This window comes from Amblyomma maculatum, chromosome 11 (assembly GCF_055883805.1).
Source record: "Amblyomma maculatum isolate TAMU_Amacu chromosome 11, ASM5588380v1, whole genome shotgun sequence".
Classification (NCBI taxonomy): Eukaryota; Metazoa; Arthropoda; class Arachnida; order Ixodida; family Ixodidae; genus Amblyomma; species Amblyomma maculatum.
Genome location: NC_139354.1, coordinates 5,219,973 through 5,246,286, shown reverse-complemented (window position 1 = coordinate 5,246,286; position 26,314 = coordinate 5,219,973). Strand labels below are relative to the sequence as shown.

General features: G+C 45.8%; 1 protein-coding gene across 2 annotated transcripts; it reads left to right on the top strand.

The window, feature by feature from the left end:
• Positions 1–3,530: 3,530 nt before the first annotated feature.
• LOC146172705 (transmembrane protein 45B-like) lies at positions 3,531–24,308 on the top strand. 2 transcript variants are annotated; one of them, XM_084584506.1, is made up of 3 exons: positions 3,531–3,642; positions 11,761–12,022; positions 22,776–24,307. In XM_084584506.1, exon 3 carries the CDS (start codon positions 22,813–22,815, stop codon positions 23,704–23,706), a length of 894 nt encoding a protein of 297 aa, XP_084440632.1. In that variant the 5' UTR covers positions 3,531–3,642; positions 11,761–12,022; positions 22,776–22,812; the 3' UTR covers positions 23,707–24,307. The 2 variants fall into 2 exon arrangements, with proteins under 2 accessions (XP_084440632.1, XP_084440633.1); XM_084584507.1 differs by lacking the exons at positions 3,531–3,642; positions 11,761–12,022 and adding an exon at positions 22,128–22,214 and having other exon boundaries at positions 22,776–24,308.
• The last annotated feature ends 2,006 nt before the right edge of the window (positions 24,309–26,314 follow it).

The following is a 26,314-nucleotide window of genomic DNA, read 5'->3' as shown; positions in this document are numbered from 1 at the left end:
GTGTGTGTGTGTGTGTGTGTGTGTGTGTGTGTGTGTGTGTGTGTGTGTGTGTGTGTGTGTGTGTGTGTGTGTGTGTGTGTGTGTGTGTGTGTGTGTGTGTGTGTGTGTGTGTGTGTGTGTGTGTGTGTGTGTGTGTGTGTGTGTGTGTGTGTGTGTGTGTGTGTGTGTGTGTGTGTGTGTGTGTGTGTGTGTGTGTGTGTGTCGCAATGTTCCCACTGCCTCTTGAAATAAGCTCCGACCGCTTATGTTGCAAATCATGCTATGCGCGGCTGTACATACAGTGTTCCCGCTAAACAAAGGCATGTATATCAAACGCACGAACTGGACAGCGGACGTAAACGCGGACTAGAGAAATAGTGAACGGCTTTAAAGGACCGCTACAGCATATAGGATACGCAGTTTGTTCACGCCGAGAAAGTGGGATTTAAAGGTTTCGCGAAAGTGTTTTGAAAGTGGCTAGAAAATGAGTGCGTTACGCATAGAGTAAAGGGTATTCAGCATTCAGGACTCGTAAAAGTTTTCAAATCAGGCGATGATTAACAAATAATTTTCTAAAATTCGAATTTCCCGCGAATCACCGCGACGTCCAGTACCGCGGTTCCTTGTACCAGTTTCGCTTCTGAAGGTCTTGAGGCTTGCGTCACATCAGCAGTAGGTGACTGTCTTTCCCTCTTAAAAAAATTAAAACAAGCATAAAAAAACATGCTGGTAGACGAAACATCGAGGCGTAAGCATCCCTTCCATTCCATCCTGTCTCGTCCACCCATGCATAGCGGAAGCCAGCGGCTAAAGCAAAAAGGAAGTGAACGGCGCGCCAGGTAATGCTTCCGTGCAAAAGAATGTAGTCCCGGTGTAACTTACATTTTACTGCTCTCTTGGTCCGAAGTATGAGTTGAGAGTGAAGATGCTATGGCCGTTTTTATTCGCTGATATCTTAATATTACATTTGCTAGGCACTTTTTTATTTTTTATTTATTTATTTATTTATTTTTTTTTTTTGCAGGAAGACTATTGGAGACCTATCAGCTTTTCCGTTTTCTCACCCTCAGTGAATACCGTTGCCGAGCCCCTTTGGGATCCTTTAACTTCGCATGTTTGTTGCTTTTGTTGTGCCGTTCAAACGAGTTACTGTTTTATTGTCGGTGAAGAATTGCCTTTAAAGTGCAGTATTTGTCCACTATACGTCACCTGCTACGTTACGTCACTATACGCTACTTCCCGCCGCGTTGGTTCAGTTTTCGACTATTTAACCCAAGGACGCGGCCTCAAATCCAGGCTGTTGCTTTTGAAGGAGGCGAATAGCAAAGCACCCGTATACTGTGCGGTGTGTGAGTGCACGTTAAAGAACCTCAGGCAGCCGAAATTTCCGGTGCCCTCCAGTACGGCGCCCCTCACAGCCTGAGCCACTTTGAGAATTTAACCCTATAAAGTAAGAAAGTCATCATGTCAGAAAGTTTAAAAACTACAAGATGTCAATGCAATACGCGTGTGCGCGTCAAAATAGTCTGCATGCAGTTTGAGTCCTGTGCATGCACACAGAATGAGCTGCTGGGCGACCCATTTCTCGCTCTGAATTGAATTTTCCAGGGATTTGTGGAGTTAGAAGTCTTGTAGAGACGTCTTACTGTGTGGAGGGCTCCGAAGAGTGGAAGGATTATGATGTGTGACGTTCGTAGATGGGCGATGCTAATGAATTTAAAAAATTGTTTTTATGCATCTGCCGTAACACATGTATTTTGGCTCATTGGTAGTGCACATATTATATAAACTGTTGTTTATATAGTGGGTATGCAATCGATCAACCGACAATTACCTTTGTCCGTGTTATGACCTTGTACGGGGCTCATTGTATGCAGTCATCTCTAGACTGCTTTTAGACTATGATATTGTTTCCTTGATTTTTTTCTCTCACAGGAACGCATCATTCACTATATTATTCTGCATTGCACAGCTATCTAGCGCGTGTAATGGCCAACGGCAACGCGAATCTTGTTCAGTCTCTGGATGTGTAGCGTGAGGGACCCACCGAACGGAAGCGCTGATTACTCCACCCACGCGTTTTCCGCCAAGCAGTGACACCGCGCTGACACATCCTGTAGGTAACCTTCGTGCCATATAGACACCGAGTCAGGCTTCCGGTGATCTATGGAATATGCAGTAACGTTTACTACCCGCGATACGCGACTACTCATGTATAAGAAAAAAATAAACAGTAGAAGGTCGTTCAAGCGGAGAGGGTGCTTGTATACTACCGCATATTCAAGAGGGACCACTGCCATGTGTTACTCCCGTCTGGACCGCGTAGCTCAGCATTCATTTGTAACCATGCAGCCGGTGAATGCATGTACACCTTAACAAGGCCGACCCATTATGCATAACAATGTCATGCTGTTTCTCACAGCTTCTGGCAAATCCATGGTAAACGAGCACACACACAAAAAAAGACGAACATAGGAGAGAAGACAGCACTCGCGACTCGCAACTGAATTTAGAATACAATAGGGGGGGGGGGAGGGGGGGGGAAGAAACAAAGAAACAGTTGCGAGTGAGCGCTTCTGTCGTGTTGTTAACATGAATACTTACAAACTTGTCCAACTTCTTACGTTAACGCAATTTATTTCTGGCAAATTATTGTGTGCAGGAAACAGACGCGATTTGCTCCATTTGGACTTCTACCTGGTGAGCATCGAGTCCACGTATGTTTATTCTACGTGGCACAGGATATCTCTACCAAGGAGGAGGTCTCCCTAGTGATTAGTGCGCATTGATAGTACGCCAAGAACGGACAAAGGCTGGCTTGGGTTCAGTCAACACCACCTAGGTGGTGTTGGTTCAGTTCGCATAGCACAACGAACGCAATGCGGAGGTCGAGGGTTCGTTCTCCAGCGGCAACGTCGTGTTTCTTCGACTTGCTGCCATCTGCATTTTCTCTAGCGGAAAAAAAAAAAAGAGATCATATCTGCTTTTCTTGGTTTCAATGCCTGCTTTCCGCTTTCGCGTACAACTTAAAGCTACCCTTAATTTCCGCTAGTTTCGTTATAGATGTTTTTCTCTAGACAACCTCGTCAGCAGGCTGCCGGATTCTCCGCAGTCTCGAGATTCATGTCACAAGGCCATTAATCTCCGAACGGGCACTTTTTCGGGCAATATTTATCATCCGTATTTACAGTACGCGTATCACTGCTGGATATATATTTAACGCATTGCAAAAGGGAAATTCGTCCTTTGTCTATACGGTGAGCACAGCGTAATATATCAAGGAACCGAGACGAACCTAGGCGGCCTCGTCAAAACAACGTCAAAAATAGGAACACAGTATAGTAGGTAAACCAATGAAACAAACATATAAAAATCCGAACACAACGTGCGCAGCAACTGGCACCGAATAGACGTATCTTTCGGATGTGCATACGCATATATATGTATATAACTATGTGGCATCCGGCCTTCCTCGGAGCGAACGTGTTTTGTCGCACCCACCGCGTTCATTGGGCTCATGCTTACAACTGACGACGTGCATACTGTACACCGCATCGAAAGCTGCCTCAAGTTACGCGAGCGTCCACGTCACGTGGCTGTTCGCCGTTCTCTTGTTGGCGAGGTCGGGAAGCGGAGTCGAAGCTGTCAAGGCCGACAGTCTGTGTGAGTTGCATCAAGTTGGTTTAGCGCCTACGCTGGCGGAAGCAGAGTGCTAGTTCCGAAAACGTCCGTACAGGTGGACTGTTACCAGCTTTGTGAGCAGTAAGTGCCATAAGAAATGAACGTCTGCGTATCTCCGCTGCTTTAGCCGGTGGAAAGAAGCAGTGAGAGGTAAGAAATGTATGAGCAGTGAAATGTGAAAGTTCTTGGACCTTGCGGTAAAAAACCGCGTGTGGCGTCCCCTCGGTTGCAACGAACCTGGATCTTTCGTGCACCCGTTGATAAACAGTCATAAAATGCCTATAAAGCATAGTGAGTGGGAGACAGCGCCTTGAGTTCAAGTCCAACGTCGTTTTGTAAGCACGGACGCACAGCACATTTAACGGGCTTTGTCAGGCTGAACGTTTTGCAGTGGCGAAAGGAAGCGAGAGATTCAGACGTGTGAGGGGTGTTGGTTGCGGACTGATGCATTTGCACCAGAGTCGCCCTGCTGATTACTATTCACGTATAGCGCGTACAACGTATATGAGTGTATATTGCGGTTAGTGAGAAGGGAAGGTGATGTGTGAGTGAGTGATCTATAGGCCGGCCTTGTCTTAAATGAACAGAACTCGTGATATGAATTGATTTCACTGGCAGTGGTTTTATTTATTTCGACCCCTTTCAAGATGTTCTCATGAGCTTGGGGGTCAAATTTGTACAGGACTAACGCGTCTGGAGTGTTTCAGGTGCATAACTTCACGTCAAGGCTTGCGCTAGTTTATTCTCTTGGATCGTTTGATTCATGAGAAGTTAATAGTGAAGTGACCCTATGGAGCGGGTGACTTTGGAAGGCCTGTTCAATTTCTCCGTGCATGCTTTTGGGGAGGGAGGATGGCGCCGGGTGCGACTCTGCAGCAACCTGAATTTCCTTCTGAATGAGCGAGTCGCAAATAAGACATGATGTGGCTCGCTTTATGGAGCTGGAAAGCAGTCCGCGCCTCTACCGGTGTGGGTGGCTCACTGTGTCACTTGAGGAGTACTTGTTTTAGGCGCTGTCTTTCACTCTCCTCTCCATTCTTTTTGTTGACAAAAGGGTCATTGGGGCGAAGTGGATCTGGGTCTCAAACACACGGCCAGTGAAGCTGTGTGATACGGCCCGCCAACTTCAAACATTTCAGCCTTTTCCGAAGCCACGTCCCAGCTTTACGAGTCAGCATTTCCCCCATATTCATTTTCTGACTAAAATCAATTAAGCGGCCTCGTCTCCAGATGGTACGTGTTTGTAGAAATGAAAAGAGGCATTGGTCAGTTAACCTGCACGAACTTCGGATGGAAGTCAGCTACGTCTTTTGCAGCGAGGCTTCGAGAACTCGCGACTTCTCTTTCATCTCTAGGCAAATATTTTTTTTTTAGGGTAAATGACTAAGGTATTAACCATTGCATGGTTTCAGTAGCTTTCAACGAGCCATGATGAAGGGAAGACAGTCCGGGAATGGAACGTCTTGGCGGTCCTTTATTTATTTCTTGTTATTAATTTTTTAGTTGTTCGTTTTTATTTTGTCATTTGTTATTTATATTGTTATTTTTGTTGTTTTCACCTCCTGCGGCCCCATGTCATTATAACTTTGAGACCTCTCTATTCCAGTGTTCTAAAAGGCTGCCGTTTTCGTTGAGAATTGAGATTCTAAAAGTGAGAAAGAGAAAAAGAAGTTGGGAAAGGCTTAACCCGGTTAGTCCATCTTTAGTGTGCTGAAAGGTACTAGTTTAGCTCATGGTTTGGGTGAAGGTCAAAAGTCGCAGTCATGGTCTGTAATTGATCAGTCAGAGACTAAGCTATGCTTGATTTAGTTTGAATTACCGGCGCGAGGCTTGTGACGTTATGAAATAGCTTACCCAACGGCTTACCCAAGCGACGTCCGGCACATGAGGTTCGACGGTATTAAACCCACATTTCACCCTTCTACAGCGTTCTGCAACTTTATCAAACACCCGTTTGAAATATTTTCCCGCCTCAACCGGAGGTTGATTTGCGCTGAAACTGCGCACAAAGCTTGCGAGTTGTTGTCCCCTTCTTTACGAGGTAAGTTTGACCATGGTGCTTACTTGGATAGGCCGCGCATGATGAGAAACCAGAACCGTCTGCGACGAGACTGAGGAGCAAAAAACGCCAGCGCAGAGTTTCGAGCAAAAATGCAGCTGTGGCGTCATTTGGCGTCGCTGGTGAGAAAGCGCTGCGTTTCAAAAGCGCCGAGGCATGCATGGCACGTTACCGTAATGGTGCTAGATGGCGCCACTGCTGCCCTTGGGCGGAAAATTTGCGTTTGCATCTTTTGCTCCTCAGTCGTCGCAGACAGTTCTGGTTTCTCATCATGCGCGGCCAAACCAAGTAAGCCCCACGGTCAAACTTACTTCCTAAAGGAGGGGACAACAACTCGCAAGCTTTCTGCGCGGTTTCAGCGCAAATGAGCCTCCGATTGAGGCGGGAGAATTTTTCAAACGGGGGTTCGATAAAGTTGCAGAACACTGTATAAGAAAGGAGCCATTCCAGTTCACAACTTCCATCAAAACGCCCATGTCACGTGGTCTCGTGACGTCACACAACTCAAAGACCAACCAGTGTCCAGCTATGCCACCTGCCAACTGCCACCTGCCGGAGTCATCCTCGTGATTTTTTAGGCTGCTAGGCTTCAACCTGTCGGTGCCGATGCCGCCATAAACTTGTTTTTGTTTTGTTTTGTTTTTCCTAATGGGTTGTACTAATGCTCATGCGTTAAAATATGCGAAACGATGGCTACCGAGCCTGCCTTCTCAACGTTTACTGCTTCAATCTCTTGTTTCACGTTTACCCTCATAGAATTGGGTAACCCATCCTTCTACGCATTGTGACCGCCATGTAGTGTACTATGACTGTGGCGACATTCCATGCCACAAGCCCAATGGCGGCACAAAGAAAGTCCACGCAACCCCGCGGCCTCGTTCACCCGGAGCCTTTTCTGATCTTCACGCCCCAGCTGCAGATTTCGAGCGACTTCACTGAAGGCATGAGGGTCAGCGATAGCGGGCAACAACTGTCTCCAGTCCCCTCACCCCTCCTCAACCTCCCCTGGGCCTGCCCTGGGCTACGCGGGTAACAGCAACCTACTTCTATCGTTGTCGTGCGGGCCAAACAATGGAGCCAGTGACCCCGTTTGCCACGTGATTCGCCGTCTACTCGGAACGCGTGTGCCTTCAATCAATGCCCCGCACAACGACCGCATCAAGCAACCTCCTATGAGTGCCTGTGGGGCACCGTTTGCGAGCGAGTTCTATATAGTTCACGCCGAGTTGAGCGCCGAGTCGCGCTCGGAGTTTATTCAGCGGTCGATCACGTGGTACGGTTGGATTCGAACCTTCGCTTCTTTCGCCTCGACGGACACGCACACGCCACTGTCGGAATAATGGTGCAGATAAGTATCATACAAAGCTATTTAGTTGCGATGCTCGTAACGTCAGTGAAATGATAAGGCGGGGTCATTCTGAACTGATTGATCGTCGAAGATTTTCAAGCGCAAATGTATTTGGGAAAAATAATGGGGCAGTGGCATTCACTTTCAGTGTCCATCTGAATCGTACTGGGAGAGAAAAATATGAAGAAGGGAGAGAAATGAGGCATAGAAAGAAGGCGGCGTCTTACTATAGACAGGTCCTGATTGATTTAGACCATGACCACCCGGAATCCTTTGCTCTGCACATGCATCACTTATAGTACACGAATGCTCTTCCAGTTTGCCTCCATCGAAATGGGGTAGACAGTGCTGGGATTCTATCTCACGATTTTGCGTGCTCTCTGCCCAAATGCCGCAACCCCAGGAGCCAGTGCAGGGAGTCGACTGGGAACGCATGCGCGGCGCAATGAAGTGGGCACAAAACTGAGTGCGCTACAAGCATGAATGTACGGTCTACTCTCTTCTCGCTGCTCCGTTTACTTCGTGGCTATGCAAGCCTTTCGGCATTCCTGGCGCAAAACGATCGAAATAGAGGGACAAATGGAAAAAAGCTGTGCAAATTTCGTTGGCACAATGTTGAAACGTTATTATAAGCTTGGTGGTTTAACATGATTCCAAAAGATTGCGGAGAAAGTTTGTTCCTTATCTCTCTCTCGCTCGCTCTCCACTTGCATGGCTCATAAGTAACAGTGCGGCTATCGATGAGCTAGAAAATGTGCATGCGGTGAATAATGAGGCAGATATGTTAAAACCACACAACTATTTTTTTTAATGAATTTGTGTTGACGTTCTTTTTTGGTTCGCTGACACTTTTGGCGGACATTTGGGGCGTCCGCACTCAGACTTCCATGTTTAACCGGGCTACGGAAGAAGATGAAGGGGTATAGGAAACGCGCTGACATGCATGCAGTATCAAATTGTACCCCGCATGCGTTGAATGGAGAGGGAAACAAGTCCACCACTCACACTTGAGGGAGAAATTGTCATAAAACAGCATGGATTCTCGTCTTATACTGACCAAAGAAATTTCAATAAATGCATGTGGCAAACATGAAAAGCCCGCACTGACAAATAGCCGGCAAATAGAGAAGCATATGCTACTAGTATAGGCTGATCGGACTGAGAGAAGCACTTTTGTACAGGAAGATTATAAAGAAGGAAGCGTTCTTATCTAATATTGTTTTCCTATTGTAGTATTAAGCAATATAGGCTTCGTTAAGGTAATGTATGGCTGAGGCCCCCCAGACCATTTCAGAGTCGTATTTGCCGTATGCCCCTTAGAAGGGCTAGAACAAGACAACGATAAGGGAGAGGCCTTGTAGTATATACCTCTATGCACCGTTCCTCTCAGAAACGATATGCCGTTAACGAGCATCCCGCCATATACTATATTCACATAGAAAGAGAAACTATATACGAAAAAGAAAAACACTCGAGCAAATGCTTTCGTTGTGTTTCGAAGCACATATTTTATAGCATACAGATATCTCAATGTTCGGTTAAAAAGTTGTGCATTCTTTTATTACTTGTACCATTTTAATGTCTGTATGCTCTACGAATGCACAATTTCTTTCGTCTTTTGTGATCGAAACTTTTCTGGACGTGTGCATGCTTGGGCGAAAATTTTTCCTTCGCATCCACAATAACGTTATTTACAGTATACCGCATACTATTCTGAAGCGCCGGTGTCCCCGTGCGCACTATTTGAGCCGCGGAGTTCGGAATCTGTGTCTGCCTAACTTTTCAAGGAGGCGGTGATATACAGGAGACTCCCATTCAGGTATTTTTTCTTTTCCTCTTTTCTTTCTAGCCTGAAGCGTCTCATCGGTTCGTACCTATTGTCCCCAGTACGTAAATAAATGAACAATGAGTTAGTTAGCTGTTATAATATTTTTGCGGTAATTTGTGCAGTACGTAGTAGCAATGCAGTATTACAGTAATGGGATACAAATGAAAAAAAAAAAAAATAACGCCATTTGTAACTATATGGGCAGCGTGTATTACTCCGCCGACCGTAACAGAGTCAATTTTTGATATTTCGCTATACCAAACAAGCCCAGAGGAATCTAAATTCTTGAGCATATAATTTTTGTTTCTTTTTTGACGCTCATTTAAGTAACAGAAAAAAAAAAAGATTCTTAACAACGGACTACTTTCTGTTGCGGAGGAATTGTGCGTGTATCCGACAATAGTATTGATAATGCTACAGTAGAAGCTGTCTAGCTTCGCGTGGCCAACCAACACTCTCATTTTCCTAATACATGGCTCTTTCGAAGGGCCGTGTCCTTTCATTTCTTGTTCTTTACTTCTTTTCATCTTTTCATTGTGTACATGCAGAAACCAGCGGAAAATGAATGCCCTGTCCCGCGCATTGTCATGCCCTGTTTACCCGATACGAACGCATACGTGTAACGATTGTGCATAGCCAATATCACGCCTATACAGCCGTGCATCAATAATGCGCCATGCGCCGCGGCCAGGCGCGTATACACGGAGCTCACCAAGCCATTCCTTTGCGGTCCGTGTCGTGGGTCGCTCGATACCACAGGGCGCTCAGTAGCTGGGTGTTCTTCGGGACGCAGTTACAAGTTGTACTTGACATTGGTGGTGCGAGATTTCTAAAAGTGCAGCGGCCTTCCGGGTGAATCCTTTAAAAAACGTTGTAAGTGTGCATGCGGGGCAAGCTCCGACAAAGAGGCCTCGCATCGTAGGGTAAGGAGATTTGGTATGAATGCTTTCGAAGGAAGTGACTGACTCGATAGTTTCTGAAAGGTTCACTGCGTTTTCAGGCGCTGAGGTATCGGCCATTTCAGAGCGACTGAGGCTCATGGCACACGAGGTATAACAACGACAGTCTGATTTATAAGCATCTGTACTCATTTCAGTAATCACCTGCAAGCTCACGAATAATTGTCACGCCTAGATTTATACCGAATCGTGAACTGATTTACACCTAGTGTTTAATGAGTAAGCCATGGAAATAAGTCTTTTTTTTTTTATAAAAGCATTTCGAACATGTTAAAATCTGCCAGCCATTTACCTCAATGCGCGATCGGGCGAGGGTGGAGTTTCAGTATATGCAAGACATGTATCAATTTTGTTTTTATCTTCTTAAGATATTTAGCGGCATCTGTTGCTGCAGTAATCGCTGGGACGGACGTGATTGCTGAGTGGTCCCTTTAAGAGCCTCAGCTAAGCCGCATTCATTTGCGAGTTGCACGTTATTCCGAATTATTTCTGGATCTAGTATCTCAAGCGTTCCACAGATGGCGCCATATACTGGTGCGCCACATGTTCCATCATCTCTTGCTGCGCAGCAAACATCGTCGTCTTCATCTCGCGCTGTCGTCCAGTACGGTGTGCTAGAACATTCTAGTACACTATACACTGCAGTAAACATCGTCGCCTTCGCCGTCGTGCCCAGGCACGATAGTACTATGTTATCGCCACAGCCGATCACGCCTCGTGTAAAACTGCAACACACTCTCGCGCTGTGCAGTAAACATCGTCGTCCTCATCAAGTTCCAAGTACAAAACAATTTCGCGCTGTGCGGTGAGCATGGCCGTCTTCAATTAACCTGTAGATTAAATGAAGTAGCCTATAGATAATTATGCCATACACGTACGCCATCTCGCTAAAGACAGATACCGCATCCGTGCCTGCAAACAGGCTGTCGCGACCATGAACAACGAGAAGCCAGAGCTAACCCGTTGCCGAGAAGCTTACCAAGCGCAGAAGCAAGCCAAGATCGAAGCGGCAGCAGCGACTACGGCTGCGATCGATGGCTTGAAAATTGGTTCAAGGATAATTGAACCACTAAATTTTCAATTCCCTTCAGTGTGCAGCGGCAATTAGAGCGGCCCAGCTGAGATAGTCACTTTCTCTCGCTATGGGAGGGCGGACAGACGGACAAAGAAAGGGGAAGGTGCGGCCATCAAATGCAATCCTAAAATTATATATAATATAATATAAGTTTATATAATATGCCTTATGGCAAGTTTGCGTACAAAAAAAAAAAAAAAAGAAGCACTCGCTGAATGGGGTAACGCAAATGACAGATGTTCAGCGTCGAAAGCGGCGTTGCCGAAGGTGGTCTAAAAAACGTTCCGGACTTTATTCCACACAGCGCGCCTGCATCATAGCGCTTATATGGGGACAGGCACCCACCAAGAACGCGAGCTACATACATACTTCCCCAGCGAAGTGAAAAATTAAGCCTTAACGTAGGTCACTCGGATAATTATGCGTTCTCTTGGAAAGGCGGTATTGGCCATTCCCCTACATACACTATCTCCTTAGCAACGTTTTCTCACACTGTTTTGTTCCTTTAACGGCAATGAGCCTCTTGCGGAACTAAATGACTTGTTGTTACAAGCTTTCTTTGTGTGTTAGAGGCCGGCTGTGTCATCAGCAGCAAAGAGAAGCTTTGTGAAGTATACGTTCAGGATTCGTGTAATTGTACACACACTGCGTATAGAGGACTCGGTGTTTTTGCGGGGTCGTTCGCGCACCTACCTGTACGGTGCTGCTTCCTGCGCTATTATGCTTTATGTCTTTTGTTTCTGTTACCTATTCGTGGCCGGGCCACAGCTGCAGGCGACAGTGCGCGCAGCGTGTGCAGCATGTCCATGTGTTTGCGTGTCTCGTCGACAGGCGCCGGTATTGGGCGACCCACCCGGCGACACCGATATTCATGAAGAGCAGCGCCGCGCGGCCTTCTCTTATGCCGGCTGCGATTGTTTGGCGTACCGGACGAGCTGGGTGAAATAGGGAGCTGCGAGGTGGAGGAAGACTGCAGAGCTGGAGCACCGACCAAGGTTTCCGGGCACGTCCTGTCCTGGACCGGTGTACATGGACAGTTCATTTGTCCTCGGGGAGATGGTGTGAGTGACCGGAAGCCGACGTATCACGGGAGGTGAGGCACCTAGCTTTGCCTGAACCACATTCTTCTAACGAAAACACAAAACTTCACATCGTTTTTGGTGGGAAAAAAGTTTTTTTCAGGAATGTAACAAATCTTGGGCAATAAGAACTCATTTTGAATTTGGTCAAAGGCACTGTGACATATATTTGTAAAACCGATGAAATTAGAGTCGTAAAAGGGAACTAACACTCCAAGCGGAGAAGTTTTGACCTCAGAAGTTAGCCATAAGAAATTACGCCAAATGAACTCTCGTGGTTTGGGCATTATTGCATAAAATATCAGTGTTATCGCCCCCTACTATCAGAAAGCCTTCGTAGCATCTTCGCGATCTATAGAGAGTTTTGGAATCTCTCATTAGCATACATATATGCGCCAATCGAAACCATTCATTACGGATGTCGAAGCACAGTCTTCGCCAAAAGTTTAGAAACCAAAGGGTTTGCTTCGGAGCCTCGCAGTGTGACTTGTAATGCACTCCCTGAGTTTCTTTTGACAAAGACTGTACCTCAGCTGGAACAGATCTACTGGAGCATCTTTCTAAGGCCTCCATAGCAGGAAGCGTTAGCTCAACGGCCTCATAACCCAATAGCAAAGACTGTGCGGTATAAAAAGTGCAGCTTCATCCTTTTTCCTTCTTTTAAAAAAATAATCGCAAGTGCCCGACCGGCACTGGGCTTTGCACTCAAACAGCTGCGCGTATCAAATCCAGCACAACCGTCAGTATAATACTAACCCTCTTCCTCCACTCTACCCTTATGCAACCGGTTCCTTGTTCGTGTCATGACTATAAACAGCAACCATCTTCAGAACTCTTGCGATGAATCATGGTCACCAATTTATGGGAATTCAGAGATCAAATAACGTGCTAAAGTAGCAGCAATGCCAGAAACGAAAGAGGAATGCTGATGATGATGAGTTTTTGATGCGCAGGCACTGGTACTCCAACGGGCACCACGGCACGGGGTATTTTTTTTTCTTTTTTTTTTTCTAACAGTGGGGTGAAAGGCCTATTTTTCCAAGCATTTCACCCCAGAGAAGCATAACAAAATGACAGGGAGAAAGCTGGTACTATTTGGAAATCGGTGTGTACCCAGCGGTTCGGGGGTCTAACCCCGTACCACCACCTGCATGGCTGGACCACTGCTCTAGAGAAAGCAACCCAAGCATATAAAAGACATGACAAAGTTTTTCTGATTGGTAGTCGTTCCCTTCAATAAGGTGATACAGTTTTGGGCACATGAAAGGTAAATATATAATTATTTGATTTTATTTATTTACAGACCCTTCCATCCCCAAATGAGATTATTACACGATATAATAATAATAAAAAAAAACAATGGCAGGGAACAAAACAAAGTAAATACAAAGTACACTGTTTATGATTTCCTAAAATCGCACAAATGTAATTTCATTGCATTGCCGATTACTGTTGACATAAATAACGACTTTAAATTATAAACACTTTTGAAAAGTTATGTAGTAATTGTTAAATTAATTCTCAATATTCATGTCTACGCACTAGCAATTTTTTCGCAGCATTACACAAATACTTCATTTTTTAATTTATTCAAGCACCTCAGAACTTCAGACTCAAATTCGGCATTGGAAGTTCTGCCTCGCTTTAATAAGCACTGCTGAATAAGCACTTTGCTGACGCAGAGCAGGGCAGCTCTGCTTATCAGATGGAAAGCTCTTCACGTCGAAAATGTTCTAAAGTGGCTGACACATAACGGTGAATTTCATTGTTCGAGATATCATTTAGGCGTGCACTGTCGATTTTAAGGAATTCGCAGCTTTCGTCACATCTGGGTACTGCTTCTTGCTCAGATTGAGTCTCTAGATTCTGCGCAGCCCGATGCTGTTGCTCTCCTGTGTACACGCTAGTTTCAAAAATAGTTGTTGCTCCACTGTGCACAAATTAAACGTCACGCGTCATTTAACTTACACAGCCTCAGCAGCTTTCTCCCCAAAAACCTTGAGTAATAGGGGACTCCAAAGCGCCCTAAAACGCAACGCGCACATTCTTTAGACTCCTCGTCAAACTCTGTCCAAGCCTACGTCACCCGTTCGCCTTCCTCCCCCCTCCCCTCGCGTCTTTTATTTAACTACAAACAGGCCGTTATAAAATTAAGGCAATGTGTGAAAAACAGAGAAATTTGAAGCACGGATAAACAATTGTCGCGTACACTATGCTCAAAACGAGCCTCAGACGTGCGTTTCGGAGTTGTATCTACCGTTGGAAGCTTCCACAGCAGACCATTCACTGCATCGGCGTACTATTCACATCATCACAGTCCCCGCTCGGCAATGTTTACGCCCAGTCCTTCCATCCTCCCTTTCCGACCCTCGTAAAGACAAGCGCCACTGGACACTAGATTTCGCTTCATTATTTTAGTCCCTGCTTTCACAAGGCGGTTAGTTCTTTAGATGGTTAATTGCGCTGTCATTACCGATACAATTATTAGTCCTTCAAAGACTGACTGCGAGCAGCAGACCCAGGCAGATAGCTTCCGGATGGAATAACCGCTCTTCGAGAGGTCTAAATGAAATTTATTCACATTTTATCCGTTTTCGATTCAAAGTGAAGTAAACCACTCAGTCGCCCTCCGAACAATGTTCATTGCCAGAGCGTTATCCGCAATGACGCACCGAATTCTCTTTAACCCATCTATAAAACTATCCAAGGTCCTCAGCCTGTCCCGTTCTGTGTGCCCTGGAGGCTGTGTCCCTCAGTGATTTCCAATTATATGTCCCCATGTCTAGCCCGCCGGTCTATTTCGATCCCAATTACCTAGCGACCCTGAGGTTCCAACTTCACTCCACAGTGCTGTCAAATTGTTTTTCTACTCAGTCATTTTTGTAGAACAGTGGCAGATCCCGCACGCCCGCTCTTTTGATTGTTGGCCATTTTATTTTTCTTCTCAAAATGATGATATTTGCTTCGCCGCTTTGAGTCTGCGTTTTCGTTTTTTTTCTTATTTTGGTTGCTTTGGTCTTATATCCTTTTTAGAAATATCACCAATGCCTCGGCTGACAGTATTGTCAGTCGAGCCATTGTCATTGGCTGTTTTCTTTTTCCAATAAAAACAAACTGTGTATTCACTTAAGTTTACTGATTTTACTATATACATGGCAGAGTGATGGTTATTTTGAAAATTGATACTTTGCTTAGAAATTTGTTCCAAAAGCGTTTGACTGAGCAAACAATATAAGCCATGCGTATGCGTTGTTGGAAGCTTATTCAGTATGCGTTCGCCTTTTTGTTTTGTTTTGTTTTTTTCATTTAGAGGTAGAAAACAGGCGTTTGGCCTTAAGGCTGAACGCATTTAGTGGGGACTTGGATACCTAAAACCCTTAGTCTCACGACAGAAATAAGAAAGATGCGACGTCCAACAATTTGGTGCAAGTTGTGACTGTGTAAATCACTTCCCATGTTACCGCTCATTGCTGCTCCGTTTGTAAAAATAATAATAAAAAAAGAACACGGGAGAAAAGAAACAAAGAATATCGGACATGATGTGAAGAAAATGGTGTCGCGTTGGGAGCAGGATTCTCCTTTGAGCTGCCACAGCGGCTTTCCTACTGGAGTTGTCACTGACACCCTTTTTCTTTACGATAATAACGTTTTAAAGCGAATTTTGTATGCTGATAATTTAGACAGGACCATAAACTTCCGAATAACAAAAAACACAATCAAGCCTAACAGGCGCGAACGTCTCGTAGTAAAGCCAAACTTTTTGCTTCGATTTCAAATTTTTTGCACCTGTTTCCTGCGAGACTTATGATTTTCAGTTTCATTATAAATTGTGTTCATTGTTGAATTCATTGCAGCCATAAGAAAATTGGCATTCGTTCATATTTTGGCTAGAGAAAAAACATTTCTATGGTTTAGCTTGTGGTTAAAATTGGAGTTACTCGACAGCTATCTGCATGGCTACGCTTAGGTTCGGTTTAAAAGTAAAGAATGGCTTTAGCACATAGTAGTTAACTCTATGGTTTCATGTTTATTTATGCGATAGGGAGCATTTAATTCGCTTCCATATTATCTTCTGGTATAATGTTTCACGAGATCACTTTATGTTATGTTAGACTTTCCCACCTTCTTTCTTTTGATGCGTTGGAACTGGTATTGCAATCTTCGCAAAAGGTGTCTGCAGAGGGACGTGTGAACCTTGTATTCAGAAAGGAGAAAGTGTTAAGTGAGCAGTGTTGTGAGAGAGAGGTGCAGTTGGAGGAGTGTGGAAATGAGGAAGCCACAGCGTTCATTCACAGCCTGCGGTGCAGGAAGATACTAATGAGAGAAATAGGAGAGGAAGACAATGGCGAGGAGCTAGTGAAGATCAACAAGAAGCGCAACTCAGTACAATTGAGTAGCCAAATGCGCTGCTTAGAGGTTTCCAGGCTGCTTGCATTCCTGCTGTACCGCTGTTTCCTTGGCCATACATACTTATATCATGTTCTTTTATTCATGGCAGTTGAGACTATTTGGTCTTCTCGCATTTCACCCAAAAAAACCTGCCTCAGTTACGCGAAACTTCGCGTTGTTCTTAACGTATACACTATCGTCATACTGGAACCGATTCTTAAAGACAGGAAGAACTATAGGTCGTAGCAATTTTTTTCTTCGTCATACTAATATGAGAGAAGGACATATAATGACTACAATTGGCAAACGAGAAAAGTTTGTTAATTTAGTGAAACGCGGCCCGTTCCCTAAAAATAAGAAACTGTGAAATGTTTGTTCAGTTTCCATATGGACATGCTATGGGGGCCTCTTACTCACAGCCGAGCGTTGTTCCCAGTTAGAGGAAATTGATATTTAAACGCACGTAGTTTGGGCACCTACATTTTACTATAGTTAATCACAGCAGCTTACAATCCTCACTCTAGAGCATTATTGCATAAGTTACCGCAGGACTATTAGGCCCTCACTTGATCATCATCATCATCATCAGCCTGACTATACCCACTGCAGGGCGAAGGCCTCTCCCATATTTCTCCAATTAACCCGGTCCTGTGCTAGCTGCATCCACTTGACCCCTGCGAACTTCTTAACCTCATCCGCCCACCTAACTTTCTGCCGCCCCCTGCTACGCTTTCCTTCCCTTGGAATCCAGTTTGTTACCCTAAGCGACCATTGGTTATCGACCATCGGCCCGCAGTTACTACTACGGTTACCAAAAGGCCATCGTGATGGCGCAAGTTTGAAATCTCTCATTAGCATACCTACATGTCCCAGTAAAAACTCATGTCGGATCTCACTGAACCTCAACTAGCCTAAAGGAACAGCTGCAGCTCTTTTAATGTCTACATGACACGATAGCTCAATAGCCTAATGACCCGATAGCACTAGCACTAAGTCCACAAGGTCAAATAAAAAGAATGGCTTCATACTTCTTTTTTTATGACAGCTGTCAAGAGTCGTGCTGGGTGAGGTGATTCAAACAGCTGCGCAGTAAATACAGCCCATTTATGGCATGTCACTTTCAATCCAGGAAAGCATTTAATGGCTGCGTTTTCACGGTCGTATGCTAGCAAACATTGTCCGGCCAGCCATCCGCGGTTCTCTCTCCGTAAGAACGGCAGAAGTGCGCAGTGTACCGCTTGAACTACGTCAAAATTGTGGTTTCTTACAGGCTCTCTTTCCGGTACACATGCGCACACGACGCCTTCTAAAGTGAGAATTCTCGTTTCATATTTATTCCATGTAGGTTTTAATTCACAAGATACCGTGAGTTTGAGTTGTGCCAATTACACGTACTACATTATCCTTCAAACTAACTGCGGTGCAAAGGCAGCGTGTGCAATACAAAGCGGATTGTATTCTACGAAAAACCAGGCAAATCTTCCAACGCGCGCCCATTGGCGGCGAGTAAGGCACGCCTCTCCTCTTCACACAAGAACCACCGTGAAGGGGCCAAATGGGGCCACATATTGACGAATTGGCTAATGTGATGGTGTTCATCCGGATGTCGATGCAGGCGCAGTCACTCTCCCTGAGGCCCTTGGTTTTAGGGATATCAAATAATGGTGAGGTGAATGAATTCGCGGTGTAAGACTGCAAAAAACGATTGGAGGATGGGCGGCTGGAGATCAGAGAGGTTGGAAGTGAAGGAATAAAAATGTAATAAAGAAAATGGCTAATTTATTTACCAATCATAACATTTAGCAAATATAATAAGAAAAAATAAACGAGCATGGTGGCAACTGCCGTCATGCTCGTTTTCTTTTTTCAAACTGCTACCATCTCGTTTCACGGTGGATGCATTTATATTCCATGCATCCATCTGAGCACAAGCCTGTCGCGTCAAGGCCGATCAGCGAGTACGTATTCTGAACATTTCACCCACTAGCTATGACATAGATGAAACTTATTGAACTACGCTAATGTTATCACAACCATCGCAGGGACATTGGACGTTTCGCACGCATCGCAGTTGGAAGGGGACGCTAACCACGACACTAAGCAATCGCGGTGGTTCATAAACCTTCCGGAGTAACGATTGCAAACAACCTTATTCAAGCAATGACCAGGTCAATCGCATGCATACTACATATTCACGAGATGTGAATATGACAAATATTAAGTATTCGTCGTACTTGAGCAAGTGCATCACTTTACTCACCGCCCTGGGCAACAGCGCAAAGCTCAAACCGGAATAAAAGGTCTCCTCAAAACCCGTTGCTTGTTCATGGCTAGAAGACAAGCACTTGGGTCACCACGCATACATTCCTGCAATGGGACCGGCTAGGCGTATAGCATGGATTAGAACATTACTATTTCTTTCCTATGCTTGCATTGAAATTTTCGCTTCCTTGCCTAAAACCCTAATGAGGATGAACGTTTTACGTGTATTATTACTCACAGTTTGCAGAGTATCTGTTTTAGATATGGCAATGTATGCGTGCAAGTATAAAACGATTGAGACTGAGACTGTCCCTGATAAAGAGAAAGAAACTTCTCATAAACGCAGCTTTTTTTTTTTTTTTTTTTTTTGACACAGTTCTTCGCTTCTGGGGGCGAGAAATGGCTAACAACGTTAACGCTGGCCTTAGCGATGAGCCTGCTATACTGCAGCTTAGCGTAATATATGTCCAGGCACTTATGAGAAGTATTAATATATTCCATTAACGGCCAAGCCCCTATTAAATCAAAATGACAAATTTTGTATGTCCGTTGGTGAGATTGAAGTAACACTGCAGCATCCCTCATATATATTGGGGTACAAATATATATATAAAAAAACGATAAATTTCTATCAAAGGAGACCCTTCCAATCAACGGCATCGACCTACGGTCATGACGTCACTGTCAATCGTATTGACTCTCGCACGACGTCCAGGAACTCAAAGCTGTAGAAGTTTCAGTGTGCTTGATTGGGACGCCATGCATGACAACAGGGCGGCACAATCGTTAAGAAAAGATTTGTCGCTTCTTTCTTGAGTTGTACCATACTGTATTACTGCGTGAGACCATGGCGCAGAAAAAGAGCTGCAAATCATACCGGATTTAAACTTAAACAACTGGATTTTCTTTTTATTCCCAGGAATCACACAGCTTTTATTTTCGCTAGCCTCTATTATGAGCATTACACGTATAAGTTTTTCGGGATCCATCACGTTAGGTTTGTTCGTTTACGACCAATCTTGGATATTCACGGTCTAGTGTTGTACCGGCTAATTTTTTCGAATACGTACCCGGAAGCACCATATGAAAATAAAAATATACTTCTGAAATATAAATTGCGTTAGTGATTGCTTCTCCAAAATCGCGCAAATTTATAACTCAGATCACTAGGGGCTCACAAAAGGTAATATAGCATTGCGATTAGTCTTCTATTACTTTTAGTTTCCATGCAAGTAAAAATATGTTGGCCTCTTAGAAGCATTCCAGGCTTCTTGATCTATTGCTCAAAAGAAGCAATATAGCTTCAAAATGGGCGCTGAAAATCCTTGCATCGCTTTAAGACCGGGTTTCCTTTTCCAGTTGAATAGCCACCCTGGTGACAGCAGCAGGGCGCTGTGCCCCACATAAAAAGCTCTTTCGGCTATGGATACCCTTGAAAAATCGTGAAATGGCTGACGTCACTCTTCACCAACTGGTTATTTCGGCCACTCGACCGGTCCTTTAGACACTCCTTGTTGGTATTGAAGAACCCACCTTCGTGGTCACTTGTCGATGTTGCACTAATTTCTTGTACCGGGTGACATCTCTAAAGCCGGCGCAACCCGGTGGTGCGGCTTTGTACTAACTGAACTAAAAAGTAAAAAAAAAAAAAAAAAAAAAAAACATTTCTAGTTTAGTGTTATGAACTGCGCGGCTCAACTCATACAGCCTGAGCAACCATCTTCCATTGAAAGGGGAGTAACGGAAACTCCAAATTCTTTCAAAACACAACGGCCACATTATTTCCTTGTTCTTCACGCCAAACTTCGTCCCAGCCAACGTCTCCCCTTCCTCTCCAGTCGCCCCCTTTATTTACCTATAAACGAACATCAAAAATACAATAAAACGGGAAGCAAACAAAGAAAACAGAAACTCTAGTCAAATACTCGTCACTTTTATTGAGTTTGAATCAGAAGCGAGCGGACCACCCCCAGCGTCTTGCTTCGCGGAGCTCTCTACATAAGGTTACCAACCGTCCCAATTTTTGCGGGACTGACCTTAATTTTCATGAGAAGTCCCGATTCCCGACTTGCCCTTTTCGGGATAGCAATATGTCCCGATTTAAGCTCTGAATAGTTCTATAGCTCACAATGTGAGGCGACGAAAGTGACTCGCGCTTTCGGCTCGCGCGAACACGCCGTGGCCGCTGGGCGTGCTGCAGAAACATTTTGCATAGTACAAGTAACACAAGCTGGCGTGACATAGCGCGAAATCTATGTACCAGCAGCGACACAACGGCGATATTACTCGAGCGCTGTGTCGGCCAGTTCCTGCATTTCATCATCTCTCCATTTTTTGTTTACACGGTGGCATTTGTGGTGACGACTCCTCACATTTGTGGCGGGTATGTCATGGGCGAAGCAGTTTGCTACTGTGCTTGCACAGGCATAGCTGCAGAGAAGCTGAACTTCCAAAACATTTAATATTTAAGCAAGATCGCTTTTTTGGAATCTGAGGGAAGGCAACTGAAGTACTGTCTTAAGATGTCTCAACAGCAAACAAGATTGGTGGGGAATAAGGCAATAAAACGTAACTGTATTAAAAATGTGGTCCCCTCCCCCTCCCTCTTCTCCATCCTGACTTCTTTCACTGAAGAGTTGGTAACGCTATCTCAGCACCGCTTAAAACCACTAAAGCTTGTCTCGTTGCCATAGGGATGACAACCTCCCATCGAAAATTCTCCCGCCATGCATGTTTCCGTCTCCTAGCTCCTCTGCAGCCAGTAGCTACGAACGTAATCTAATACCGTTGTGCCTTTCATCGCAGTAGCCACGGGTATTCGAAAATGCGCTTTTTTCCCTGAAAAAGCGGCCCAAGAGCAGGGCTACTTTTGGGAGATGCTTGGGCCGCATGCACTCCTGCCTTTACGACCTGCATAGGCTTGCCGCCCGTTGTTTCTGATTTCGAGGCGCCCTACACGACATGAAAGAGAGCAAAGCATTGCGAACAAAAAATAGCGACTGTTCATTTTACGGAAGGATATCTTAAAAGTATTTGATTACTTTTGCTGCTAAATTACTGCTCCGAAGTAATTCATTAAAATAGCAAATTACTCGTCCATAAAAGTAATGCATCCCACTAGAAATTGTATTGGGGAAATGCATTAAATTGCTGAAATTTCACTATGCTAATTCCACTATACGGCTATGTCTTTCCCTGGAGAATTACGCTTCAATTTTATGAGCACTTCGCGCGCTCATTAACGGTTTAATGATGATGATGATGAAAACCATAGCTTAACGCTTTGTCCAGTCGGCAGTCTTCAACATCGGATTTTTATCGGCAACATATTTTTCTTAACCTAGGGACAGTCCTTACACATGGGCTGATTATGTACTGCGACATGACCTCCACCCGTTTAAGGGCCCAATTTAGCAGAGGAGAAAGAAGAAGAGTGCATTCTGATATTCTTTGTTTTTCTTTGAAGCTCCGTTGTTGATACAAGTGCCGACTTTTCCGACAGCATCCAGGCCGCGTGACTTGCTTCTAACTCGCACGGGCAAAGGATCCCGCAAGGTGAGGGCAAGGACTCTCTCTACCTTACAGAGATACGTAGAGTCCGAAGGATACGGTGTACTTGTTAGCAGCGCATTGTGTTACTTTTTTACACCGAGAAAAAATTGTACATTCTTGCCATGACTCATAGTGTGCCCTAAGTACTTGTACTTAAAGGATAAGGACCATTTCTGCGGCGACACTAATCTATGGCAGCAATTTCTGGTTATGGCTTGTCAGATTAGAACTGCTCACGAGTTCCGGCATCTGAAACGATAGTTTTAGTCAGAGAGAGGGATTGAGACGGCGATGACAGCCTTAACGAGATTATTAAGGATGCTTTCAATTTCCCGTCCCGTTAAGTTTGGCGAACGTCGTGAATAGTGCTTTTGAGGCATGTATAACTAAACGAAAAATCCAGCTTGGAATAACGGCTGATATGAAGGTCCCGCAGTCTAGAAAAAAAAAAATCGTCTTTGCGAGTCGGCACATCGAAATTGTGGGTCTGTAGTGAAAGTTCGCATGGTTAGCCTAGACATGTCTAGAGTGTGAAAACGCGTACTTGCTTCATTGTGATCGCAGGAAACCCAAAGCAACGCGTTGAGCCGATCCGTCAGCAATGGGCACGTTTGCTGGCCACATCCTTCCTGGAACGTTCCTGTTCATACTGGGAACCTGGTGGTCGTTCGGCGCGTGGCGCAACTACGTCCGATGCAAGCAGCGCAACCGCCGTTACTCGTGCCGCGCTTGGTACGCGGTCCCCGGAATATCCCGGAGGATTTGCTGGGAAGGCGTGACCAAGATCGTCACCTGCAGCATAGGCATCGTCGGCGAAGTCGTTACGGCATTCGATGACGGCCGTTTCGCCCACATGGGCAACTCACAGCACGTGTCCATGTACCTCTTTTACCTTATCAGCGGTATCGTGGATGTGATGACCAACAACCGGTTCCCGTTCCCACCGGGCACGGACTACGTGACGCTCTTGTTCGCCGTGACTGTCGAAGGGCTGCTCTTCCACTTCCACCTTCACGGAAGGCCTCATCTGGATGTCCTCATCCACACGCTTCTCGTCTACGTCGTGGTGGCCCAAGCAGCGTGCATCATAGTCGAGATGAACAAGCCTCGAAGCATCCTTGCGTCTTTGGGCCGAGCCTTCTTTTGCCTGCTGCAGGGAACCTGGTTCTGGCAGGTAGGGTTCATCCTGTACAGTCCGCTGCCAGGACCGCCATCCTGGGACGTCCACAGTCACGACGACATGATGCTGGCAACGACCGTTTTTACGTGGCACATTGTAGGCGTCTTGGCATTCCTCGCTGCTATGGGCGCCGTGGTCTTGGTCACATGCAACGCGTGCGACTGCGACGACCCGGCGCCGGAAGGAAACGGTACGCACTATTCACTCGTCCCGGGATCAGAAGCCAAAGCGGACATTCACATGGGCGCTGGAGACCCCCACCCACCCACGCACCCAACGCACATCGACTACAGCGATGACGATCTCTTTCCATGAACTGGAGACACCGTCACGGACAATGCAGAAGGGAAGCGGTTACCGATCAGAATATCACCCCAAACACGGTCCTTTTACGTGTGTTGAGGTGGTGTGTGAAACAGACTGTTTTGGCGCATTTGTTCTTGAGATGGCGGTGGCCTTAGCAGTGCACTTCGTATGTCCTGTGTTAGCGTGCAACGCTTCTCAGCGGAGGTTCTTCTTTCTTAACGGCTCTGAGTGCATCGGGTTTCGCCATAACAGGTGCACATAAACTACTTATAGGGCATTGCTAGCCTCTTGTTTAAAATATGTCTCTTGTTTTAAAAAATAAACACAGATTTCTATCAAAGCAAGCACTATAACCTGGTGCAGTTAGGGATGCAGCCAATTCTGTACAAGCTATTATGCAGATGGAATAACAGTCCTACTCCTCGAAAGCTTGCTACACTTGTCATAGGGTGCAAATAATGTCCGGTGCGTTTGGGGTACTCGAATGCACGCCGTTTTCGCCGCTTCTTTACAGCCTCCTGGTGACGCCATCTAGACATTACAAGCATCGCATGTAGCATCCAAAATACATATCGTGCTTAGACCCGCGCTTCCATATTGAGGAAGCCTTTTGTATCCGTTTGTCTGGTGCGTTTCGTTTAATATTGAATAATTACACGTAATCAACCATACGCAACCACTAAGGCGATGATAAGGTTTCACAGTATCTACTTGATGCTTTGAGTGTCAGTGGGGCCTGAGACGCCTTGGTTTGAATCGCAAGAAACGCATTCAAGGGGCACTGATAACACCACTATCCAATTACTTCTCCCAACAGAAATTTGTCTCCGGAAATTTGCTCTCTCTCTCTTTAAGTTAAGGTTTGTGCGGGCACAAAAAGATCGATTATGACTTATAAGATTGAATTTATTAACGTTCCCTCCTCTAGATTCAAACGCGCGACGCTCGCACTGAGGATACTTGTTACCGATGTTTTAAAGTGAATAGCAGTTTTGCAAAGCCTGCAGGATCAGCGATGAAAATTGGTGTCGAAGCACGCAGTTCATTTGTGATTTCGGCCGGTAGCAGCGACACGTCTCTTCCTTTTTTTTTAGCGTATAAATGCTCCATATTTAATGTGGTCCGTTTGACAACTGAATGTCGTCCAATTATACAGACCAACTCCAATTTATCTGCATTGTCCTTTAAGGACTGTACAGCGCATCCAGAGTGACATGCTATTCCTCCTAACATCCACAGGCAGATCCATACTAGAAAAACTTCGGATCGACACTCGCAGAGGCGCCCAGCCAAAATCTGAAATAGACAAGGCTGTGCGGGATTGGCTATGAATACCCACGCTGCCAAAAAACAACAAAAAAACATGCATCCCGAACACCATAAAGAACGCCGGGAAAAGAAAGCTCAAATGCCCAGTAAGAAATCTAGCCGGCTGCCGCCGGAGAAAGTTGCCTTTGTATATGCCGCCGAAGGGACAAGCCCCTTCATGGTTTCAGCGGTAACGAGCGGGTCGGGTAGACCGATCACCGCGGTCACCCTGAAAACATCTCCGGAGACAGCTGGGGAAGTGGCTGTAGCCTGCGCCCAGACGAAGGCGCGTTTCGTGGTCTGCGACAGCAAAACTGCCATATGAAATTAGTCGTGGGTTGATTGCTCTTCAGGCGAATCGAATATTACACCAATCACCAACCTCGCGAACTGTACCGCTGATTTGGACTCCGGCGCACACTGGCGTTTCCGGCAACGAATCCGCCCATGCCTTAGCTCGAGGGCCCTACCACCGAGCTGGCGGCAGAGACTGGGAGCTTGGAGCGGAGAGCATACAGTGTGCCAAACCTTACAGCGAAATTCTGCAGCACTATCGACTGAGTAGGCAGGTGGCTGCTGCGCCAGCCCCTACCCTAAATTGCAGGCAAGCCGTCACCTGGCGTCGCCTTCAGACTGGGACATTCCCACACCCGCTGCTGGTGAGTCATATGCTACCAGGAGAAAGATCAGAATTCTGCAAACTGTGACTCGAGAGAGACCCTCGAACACATCATCTGGGACTGCCCCTTTTGTCCCAGGAGGGGCCTAAATCTTACGCCGCAACTCTGGGAGACCGTGCTGCGCTGCCCGGACTCTGGGCTCCAGCTAGCCGCCATCTAGCTGGCCTGTGACGCCGCCGGTCAACGTCTGCCGGCCTGCGTGTGAGGCGGGGCCTTCGCCATCCGTCCTAATGCGACGGAGAGCCGCAGCTTCTGCATCCGCTGGTGTAAATAAAAAGTTCTACTCTCTCTCCCTCTCTCTACATGTGCTGCAAAAATCGATGAACTGAAAACCACAGTATACCTAGAATTTTCTGTTTCCTTCAACTGGGATTCTCTCCTACAATTTCGCTCAGTGCGCACATAGGTAAGGCCGCGTCCGATCGTCGTTGGCCGTGGCAACCTGGTTTATGGACAGTATTTTGAACGGCGAAGCCGGTGCTGCTTAGGGATGGCGTTTATCTTTACCCAGGAAGCTTCAACGTGGCGTCCCCAAGAAATTAAGCGGACATCCCCGTTGCATTTCGTAGGTGAGGGCAGCGTGCAATGCAGGACCACGTTGGTAAAATGTCCACGGCGGGTGGAGTCTT